The sequence below is a fragment of the Rhipicephalus sanguineus genome, chromosome 9 (genome assembly GCF_013339695.2).
Source record: "Rhipicephalus sanguineus isolate Rsan-2018 chromosome 9, BIME_Rsan_1.4, whole genome shotgun sequence".
Lineage (NCBI taxonomy): Eukaryota > Metazoa > Arthropoda > Arachnida > Ixodida > Ixodidae > Rhipicephalus > Rhipicephalus sanguineus.
Window position 1 is genome coordinate 15,987,756 of NC_051184.2, and position 10,249 is coordinate 15,998,004.

The window sequence follows — 10,249 nt, forward strand, 5'->3', positions numbered from 1 at the left end:
CAGAAACTATGACATGAATGCAACATTGCACAGCATTTGACCACAACCACAAAAAGAAAACAATACTAGTAAAAGAACAGAAGGCGTTTCAGTACATCTGCATTACATCGGTATTTCATAAAAGCAAAATGTAAGCAAGAGACAGAGGAAAATGAAGTTGATGTAGGCTATCAAAGTAAGCTAACCCAGCCTGTCCCACTCTATGTAAAATAATACATGCAAACGGTCAGATAATGAAATGTCCAACGCGACACAGGATTTTAAAAGGCATTCTTGCATGACTCTTGAGATGGGGGGTTTTACTCTATAATTATAAACAAGACAAGCAATCCCAGGCATGTAAAGAAGCTCTCTGAAAAACAAGGAAATGGCGTGTGCACAGGTTGCTTATCTGAACTTCATTAGAAGCCTTAGTGCTTTTTCTTCTGAGAAGCAAGGTGATGATTACGTTTCTGAATTGTTTTTCATGGTAACTTTTATTCCTTGATGAATGAGTTGTTTTTCTTCTCTCGGTAGATTCACTCCAGGCTGAATATCTACTTTTTCATCATTCACAGTACAGAGTGCATCGTTGAGTGAGCATTAAATGATTGGGCAATTAAAAGTAAAAGGAAATGTATGAATTATAAATTGATTATGAGTATGAAAAGCAGCATAGTCTTTCTTTACAGAAATAAAACAAGGACATGCAGTTTATTTTATAGTAAAGAAATTGTTATTTGAATAATTGCATTTGCAACTTACATGTGCCACTATCTCATAAAAACCTACATCAATGAGGTTCTTGTCTATGCCTCTTCATTGACTTTTTTCTTTTAATGCAATAGCACTCTTGGGCTCTTTCACATAAATTTGTTTGTTTGTTCGTTTACTAGCCAAAAACACAACAGCATGTAAAATGCCACATTCAATGAGCAGCATACGGTCTATGTGTGTCCCTATCCGAACTACATCTAAAGATGTGATTGTCGCTGACTGCTCTCTACAGAACTAAGCTGGAAAACAACAAATGATACTTGAATATCTTCAGTATAAAAATATACATTGTCAAGAGCTTCAGAAAGATGTACCAGAATAATAAAATACAAGAGTGTCGCGAATAAAATGTGAGCATTGCACCATAGCCAGAGCAGGCATATGCCTTCACAAAATGACACACAAACACACACACACATACACACACATCTACATATACATATTCACATAAATGCAGAGGAATCTCAAGCATCGAAGCCTGATACTGTAACAGTTACACCACTAACGCATGCATTAACAAGTGTAATGCAACACCCTAAGAATTTCTAATGTGGAAGCCAGCCCACTTCAATTTTGCCATGGACACAACCTTCTGTGTCTTTAAACAATGCACAACAGAAAACTGGAAAGCAAGTATTAAGCCACTAGGAGTCACTCCAGTTCAAGCATCAGCCTTTTATGTGGCTATGATTGACACAATATAATAGAGCTAAATTTATTTTGATCTTTGGCGTACCATTAGAAGTGTTGACTGTTTCAAGTGTAAACAGCTGTCACCTCATTAACTGTTTTTAATAAAGAATTTCTCAATTATATTCACATGCTGCTCTTGTCACGTTTTTTTGGCCTTCTCCTACTTTTCAATTACCTATACGTGACCTCCTCCTTTTTGTCAATACTGCAATGCTCAAGAATGTCTTGCTATGCTAACATAGAACTATGACCTTGTTACACTCCCTATTTTTGTACCTAGCTTGAAGCAAGCATGGCCTCCAAGATTGATACACTATGCTGTTTAATCTCAGAGGCCACCGTATCCGCAATGCGGTATGATCCTCTGCCACCAGATGGCCATTGCTGCTTGATTTGTCGAGAATCCCTGTATATAGCTCTACATCAGACTTTCTTATTTTTGGTGCCACTGCAAGCACTGCATTTAATGCCTTCGTAACCAGAAACGTGAAAAGCTGGGCCGGTTGGTTCATGTTTAGGTGCGATGAAACCAGCGAAACTCAGTGCCTTCATAAGGTTGAGTGACGACTTTGTCAATAAGCTTTCTTTGTCAATGTCCAAAGTCAATGTCTACATTTCTGCTATGTGCCAGCAACTAAAATAAATTGTTGAGTTTCATTACTACAGGTCAATTCTCTATTTTGCTTGTATAATTGGCTTTACATACCCACGGTTTCTGCAACAATTTCCCGTGTCTGTGTGGTTAGTGTTCAATAAACCTAAGATAGAAGGCAGTCCTTATAGCTGTTAAGACATCTGTTTCTGTTCATGACAGTTTTGCACTGTCATCATCATCATCAGCCTGACTGCGCCCACTGCAAGGCAGAGGCCCTTCTCCCATGCTTCTCCAATGCCAGCTAGCAGGTTATCCTTTTTCCTTTAATGTGTTCCATTGTACCTTCTGTGTCTCATGATAAAGCAGGATGTATGACATCTTTAAAATGCTGATCATGCATTTGCTAGCCCTCATAGATATGCACAGGATCCTCCAAGGGGGGGGGGCCAGATCTCACCGCAGTCCCCACCCTCCACATCCAGTTTGTCAAGCCCGAAAAAAAACAAAGCAAGCTCCACCATGGATGCAAAAATGAAAGTCAAGTGATGGCGTGCTTCTCACAACTGTTCTGTCATTTTAGTGGATCACCTACATATCAGTCATAACTTTCAGATTACCAGTTTAATTACACTTCTTCGTCCAGAACTTCATGTGAAGTGTTTACTTAATTAAACCTACAGCTGCCTCTCTATATATTTTATTATTATGTGTGCCTATCACTTTTTGCTTTGTTATTTCTAGTGCAATATCTACCTTACTTTCAAGTTGGCTAATTAACATGTTAGCATAAGCCTTGGGGTCCTTCGCGTGAGTTTAAGTTTATTACTCAAAGGACTTTATTGACATCTTGAAAGGCCACGAAAAGCCATAAAAATGCCACAAAAAATAAAAAGCCATATGGTCAAGAGAAACTTTTTGCAACATCAAGTGTTACCAGATTCCACTGTAAGACAGCTTCTCCCACACCCTGCACACATATCTGTTCCTCTGGCAGGCCATTTCAGCCACCAGTTTCTTAGTTATGAAAGCTAGCTTTCACTATAGCTGCATTCCTGTTTCAATCACTGCCATTAATTAGCCTATAGTACAATGACCTTCGTTTACAAATAGTTATACATTTGTGTGCATTACCACTTCTTTGATAAATAATGCTTCAAATCACAGAAGTGCACATAAATTATTATAACTTGAATGTAATAACGGCAGGTGCACCAGCAGCTGTAGAAGTAACACACAGTCATAGAACTTCACAGTCATAGAGCTTCACAAGTGCTTAGCAGTAACTTCAGACACATTTCTAGCAAATAATAAAAATAAATACTGGCAACATCATCAGGGTCACTAAAATAAGGATGGGCATTCACAATGCCAGCTAAGGATACCTCACACGTACCTCCATCAACCATAAGGCGATTTATCTAAGCAAGTAAGCACCAAAAAAATTGGAGCACCTACGCACTCGTGGTGTGAAGACTGAGGAAGCAGTAGAGCTGGTGGCGTTGCCCTCCTTTCCCTCCTCCTCACCCACACCTTGCTATACTGTACTATGCTTTACCCTCTCTCTGCCTCCTTTCCCTCCTCCTCACTTCCTTTTCCCACCCCTTGCTAACTATACTATACACGGCTATGTTTGCTGTTTTTTTCTCTATCTCTTGTTTGTGTCTGTTTCTTTCCATCTCTTTCTCTCTCTGTCTATTTCTATGTTTTTCTCTCTTCCCTTTCTTTCTCTCTCTCTCTTTGTGGACAAACTCGTGCACGTGTTTTGGCAGCGAAGCAGAAGGTAGAGAACAGGACGAAGAGAGTGCGTGCCGGTTCATGATGACAGTTTTCTGGTGTCACCACACGGCATAACGAAAAACTTAACAGCTCGCAGCAAGTAACAGAAAAGCACATTTCTGCTTACATTGTGACGTGATTATTTGGAAACCTTTATTTGAATAATTCATTGGATAACTGTATCTGTGCATTAATAAAACACTTAAGCCAAGGAAATCAACAAAACTGGCAATTTATGTGCTTAAAGTTCACAGAGTAAACAAACCACACTGTTTGAATAAGCAGATGTCTGTCGGTAATATCTTGCCTGAAAAAGACTATTATCATTCATCAATGTGGCTTTTTGGTTTAGTTGGTTATATGCATCAAAAGGTGTCATAGCGCAAGCAGGCATGGATGAGAAAGACAGCGCTGGTCCTGTTGTGTCCGTGTCTGCTAGCGCTAGAACACCTTTTGATGCTACTATCATACCAAGGCAACTCTGATACAGTTCAAGGTCAATATAGAGATGAAGCAGTTTGTTGACATTCTTCTGAGTAGCCTGTGTCCCTGTGTTTTTGGTTATTCAACAATGCGTTCTTACCAACTAGCTCGGCTTTCCTTACTAACGCAAGCTGAGTAAGGCTTTCTGTAACTGCAATTAAGGGGCCCATCTGATGACTCAGTATTCAGAAATAATACAATATTATCACTTAGAGAGAAGAACACTACCCCATCCGCCAATAATCTAACCAGAGAAGAGGCTGTCATCTGGCGGTGACTACAGGCAAACACGTACAAACACTTAAGCCTTCGACACTGGTACCCACACAATGTAGTGATGAGAAATCATTGAACAGGAAATATTGCTGGAGCCAATGTTTTGACAAGAGGACTTGTCTTCATCACAGCAATCGTCCCTTGAACTTGTCTTGACCAGATTCCCATACAATATAACAAGTCCTTTTTGTGGCAAACATGATACCTTATAGTGTCACACTACCTTGGGTGTCGACATAAAGTGATAGTTCCCCTATCCCCAAGCCGACCCAGTCCCGAAGGGAGGCAGGCGACTTAGCTCTAGCCAGGATGACCAGCACCGGCTCATGAACCAGGCTGATGCAGCTGTCGAGGCATCGGGTGCCCTCAAATAAGGGCCCCCTCCGATTGGGACAAGATCGACTTCAATTATTTTTTTAATAAAGATTATTTCTACTACTACTTGCAAACTTCACTTGTGAATCTAAAGCCTAGTTGATCAACTGCCGAGCCATACATTACAGGCTTGATCTGAAAGGAAAGTATAATCGGACTTACCACTACAGATCTTTCGTTCAGCAGGTAAGCTTGTGCCGCTATGAAATGATACTGACTTGGGAATCATCTGGGCTTGGTTGAGAGAGAGTGTTCCACTGCTGTCCCTCCTCTCCCTCCCACCCGAAGCAGTGAACTGAACTCGGAGCGCCGAATCCGTATCCGTGGACACAAGGCTGCCCTTTGCACTTTCGTGAGAATCGGAATCAGATGAGCATGCCACACTGTTCACAGATGCACTGATCCCACACAGCTCGAGTTTCGTCGCTGCTGGTAGATCTTTCTCGCTGGACGGTGGGGTGGCCACCGTCACTTCTATGGAGCTGGCATCACTTGTACTTTGCACCGACGACTGGGAATCCCGGTGGCTTGAAAATGTGGGCTGTGATGGGGCCTCGGCTGCTGTCGTGACACTTTGCTGCACCATGGTGGTGTTTAGTGCAGCTTCACTTCGCAGCACTGATTTTTGGTCGTGTGAAGAGATTCCATTTGGCGGTGACTCGTCTGTCTTTGGGTCGATTTGCATTGAATCCTGCGCTTGTGCCACTGAGTCTGTGGCACGATTTGGTGATCTCCTTAAAGCCCCCTGCTCCAAGTGTCCCCTCCTGGCTGGTGAAGAACATGGCTGTTTTGAAGTAACCACAGGCACACTGAGTGTTCGACTCACGTCAGCACACACCTTTGGCACCAAGGGTTGGGAGCTGGGCCTGTCACTATTTGAGCGACGCAGTGGAAGTTCATTGCCTGGCTTTGCGGACAACTTATCATCTGAGGTAGGCAAGGCGACGTCTGACTGAGCACGAACCGCACCATCCGACCCTAACGACGCAGAATGGTTGTCCAAGACTCCCGGTGAAGAGCTTGTCCTTGGAAATGATTCATTCTCTTTCGAACAAGTAAGTCTTGCACTGGGTGCAGCGGCAGAGTGCGAAGTATTACTTGCAGTGGGTGTATGAGCCGAGTCACTTTCTGAAGTGCTTGTGGATGGTATCGTGGCCACATTTGTGGGCTGGCAACTGTCGTCATGCCCTCTCCTTGCTGCGGTTGACTGCTGTCCTGGTGGGACGTTATTTTGCTTGAGTGGACTATCCCTGTTGCTCATCCTGGTCCTTTCTTGGGCATTGTGCCAAGACCAAGTTTGCAGTGGCTGATGCAAATGCAGCAGTGGTGGCTGAGAAGAAAAAAAAAATAGAAAATAGGCAGTTTGGAAGAAAGCACAAAACACTGTTCTGTACATAGAAATTGCAAGTAAACATTGTCAGCAATGCTATTAAAGTGATTAGCTATTCCGACTCTTTCTTTTGATTTCACGGTCTGCGGCCACTGGGTGGAATTCCACTACCAGTAGAAAAGTGCTGAGGCAAAGATCCCCATGCCAACAAGCGACACCATCCGGTTGAAAAACCTTCAATGTGAACAGAGTTCAAGATGTGGCATTTACAATGATAAAATAAATATTCCCCCAAATATTATTATTAAAATCCAAGGCTACTGCAGAAGTTGTGAAAATAAACAATGGGTGAAGGCACCATTGCAGATGTGCATTCGTAACATGGTCTCAGAATTGTCCCATTTACCAGGCTACACAATTCATCATGCAATGTAAACAAAGATTTTTAGAAGCTTCTGAGCAGCATCTAGCTTTATTTAACCAGTGAGAAATGACTACTTAAAATATTGCGAATAGTTCCACAGCCAGCAGACAGTACATGTCACTTTAACAGGGTATCTCTACTTGTTTCACAAAATGACCATAGCATGAGTGTAGTCATGCTCACTAAATACTGTGCAATTAATACATTCTAATATAAAAAAGTGCGAAATAGACACAACAAGCAACATATTTCTTTCTGTATGCATGCTTATAATGCATCACGCAAAACAGTGGTTGCCTGTGAGAATTGAATCATGTAAAAGCCGACCTGCTAGGTACTGAACAGCCAGCTGCAAATATATACGAGTGTGTAATGCGTGGGACATGCTCTCTCTCTATCTATCTATCTATCTATATATATATATATATATATATATATATATATATAAGGCGATACATCGCTACCACGCTGCAGCAGGCGGGGGACCTGACGGTGGTGAAAGGTCACAGTGGCAGTTCAATAAAACGGCTCGAGCACAGCGCGGTGCGCCCGCATACGACGGTTCTCGCTCGGAGCAGTTCGCGCGCTGTGATCCTACAGGAGTGCGCGAGGCATGTTTGCCAGACCATTTTACAGCAGCGCACGAAGCTTCTTCTCGTGACCTCGAAAGAAGGGCGTCAAAAGAAACAAGCGGCGACACACATATCACGCGCTGCGAAGACCCGCTATGCAGCAGACGAGTCAGCGCGCTCCAGGGTTTCATGGTCACGCGCCAGATACGAAATTCCGCGCTACACATGAGAAATAGGCGAAACTAGGAAGGCAGTGCCGAGATCGAGATCCGTAAACTTTCGGGGAAGATCTCGCGCACACTACGTATACATACGTGCGAGAACCTTCGCGTGCAGCTGCTGCACAGGCTCGATACAGCGCGCGCGACCAGCTGCGCGCGAGTCGCATCTCTCGCGCTAACGCACACAACACCAGCAGCTCGCAGATGCACATCTCTGGGCCAACCATCCGCTTCGGGAGTGATGCGGTTTTCACTCTACTGAACGCTGCAATCGTGACGACGCTGCCGGCCGAAAACCGGATCACGAACATAACGGCGCGCGCAAGCACGGGTTCCCGTTACGTCCTTCGCTCCGCCGTCGGCGCCGTCAGTCGATGCGGCGTCCGCTGGCGCAGGCATACCGACGGCCGAACGAGCAGCGGCCGCGAAACAGCTTGGTTTCGCCACCGAATATCCCGGGAACGACATCGTGAAATCACCGCCCCTGAGAGCTAGGGCACTACCAGCAGGATGCGTGCCTCTTCACGGGATCCGCAAATCGGCAGAGCCGTGAAATCCTAGGCGCCAGAGAGAGTACGCCCGTTACTCGTTCTCGAGCGTCTTTTCGGTTCCTCCTTTACCTGTGCCAGCACGATCAGGAAGAGGGCAGAGGCGGCTTGCTGCAGCGAACCGCAGGCCGATGCGTAACAGCATGGTCGAAGTGGCGGAGGGTAAACATTCGGACGCCGAGAGTTGATCCGCGCGTCGTGTGGCGAGATTATGCCGCAGCCGCCGCGGACGATTCCGACTCCAAGCGCCCGGGACGGCAGCAGCGGCGGCGACGACAGCGCGGCGAGATTCTACGACTACGAGAAAGGAAGGAGAGCGCCAAGACGAGAAAAAGAGAAAATGCAGGCACGGCTTGCGATCGCAGCGCCGCCCGCGCGGCGGCGACCGTCAGAGGGACGGAGAGTGAGCAGGAGCGAGTAAAGACGGGGACGTAGAAGAAACAGGGCAGGGGAGGAAGAAAATCGCCCGCGATCTACATGAAGCACCTATATCGGAGAAACGAGACGCGTATACCGGGATCTAAAGCAAAGAAGTACAATAAAAATAGCTAAATATGCAGGACTCACAGTGCTCATCAGTTTGCAACCGCTGCACATGTGCTACGCACGTTATACGTGGCACTTTCACAAGACTTGCCATTTCCTTCTTCTCATTACTTCGAAACTGAAGCTTGCTTAAGCTGTATAATTGCCCGCGTTGCTTAAAAAGGCCACGTGCTCACAGAAACGCATATCTGCAGTGCGAGCACAATTGCGGCTTCCTAGTCTTGAGAAAGGTCAGGTCTGCTGATCGAGCCACCGCGCCGCACTAGGAGGGAACGGTGCTGCACTGACAGCACTGTCGCTTATTCTTTGCCGTGACTTTCCGGTTCCAACTACATAAATATGAATATGGCGTTTGTCATTATTATTTGCATTGCTATCATATATTTATAAACGTACTTCAAGCAGGCAGCCCGGGGTTCAGTGAGCTACTTCTACGGACTGTGTTGAGTTCGTGCAGTACTGCGACGTGCACTACGTAAGGCAAGAAAGTGCAAAGCGCTCTTCACATATCTACGTCGCACCGGGCGCGCTTAAGTACGTCACGCACGAATTTCGCGTGATCATAACCGCGGCGCAAACGCGAGACTGGCGGCGGCGAAATAAGGTCATTATACATATAAGAAATAATGCCTGTCCCACAAGAAAAAAAAAAGGGGGGGGGGCACAGTGATAACGGTCGAGTATGAGAAATCGAATTTATCGATCGCGATTGGCTGCTCCGCGCAGGTAGCGGAAGATAGCCAATCGCAATCAATATATGAATCAATTTGGACCGCGAACTCGATCGAAAGTGTGTCGCCATTGCGACAACTATAAGATCATTAGCTGAAGTTCATTGAAACACTGGTGCTTTCCATTGTCTCGAGCGCGAGCGGACAATTTTGCAGGTTTAACCCGCTTCTAAGCTTGAAAGCAAATTGTGGCGTCCTTGATCTGTGGCGCCCTCGACACCATCGCAGTGGTCCAGTTTGCGAATCCTAACAAGCAGATAAATCGAGTTTATTGTGCACCTACCACCAATTACATATTTCGCATAATCTCTATAAGCAAGCTGTTGTTGCAGCGAAAGCGTTCTTTCGGATATTTCGTGTTTTTTCTTTCTTTTCTGTATGCCAGAGCTAAAGTGCTGTAACACATCAAACCACCTCACGACCCTTCTCAACCTTTCTCTACCTCTCCTCTGAAAGAACGCCAAGTGCAGAGATCGGCGCCTGTGACTTATCTCACAGGCTACGTCGTCTCGAAGACTTGCGCGGCTGCTTCCACCATCAGAAGGCGTGAACTGAGGAAATACAAGATGACCTGATGGAAACGCGAAACGTAGACAGTAGCGGCGAACAGAAACGAACTCTGGAAGCTACGCAGGCACAGTAGAGAGAGGCCACGTCCGGGTCCAGCCTTTTGCTGGAACGATCTTACGTAAAGCGCACGGTTGATCGCACTCCGACTGGCACGTGGCCGAACACGCTCATTGGATTTCGATTGGCGGCACTCAAAATAACGCACCCCTTTATTGATGGCCGACCCGTTCGGTGCCCTTGGGAGGGAAGGATCTCTCCAAGCAAACAGGGCGACTTCCCATGCTTTCTTGATGACGCCGTTCTTTTTTTCTTTTCTTCCTTTCTTTTCCTGCTTCGCTCGCTGTCACGCGGAT

General features: G+C 45.4%; 1 protein-coding gene across 1 annotated transcript in view; it reads right to left on the reverse strand.

The window, feature by feature from the left end:
* Positions 1-8,350, reverse strand: part of LOC119404644 (inactive phospholipase C-like protein 1) — a 60,752-nt gene extending 52,402 nt beyond the window's left edge. The window contains exons 1-2 of the mRNA XM_037671228.2: positions 8,122-8,350; positions 5,117-6,284 (exon numbers count right to left, since the gene is read on the reverse strand). Of these exons, the coding sequence (XP_037527156.1) occupies positions 5,117-6,215 (1,099 nt within the window). The 5' untranslated portion in view covers positions 6,216-6,284; positions 8,122-8,350. The remainder of the gene's footprint in view (positions 1-5,116; positions 6,285-8,121) is intronic.
* Between the last annotated feature and the right edge of the window lie 1,899 nt (positions 8,351-10,249).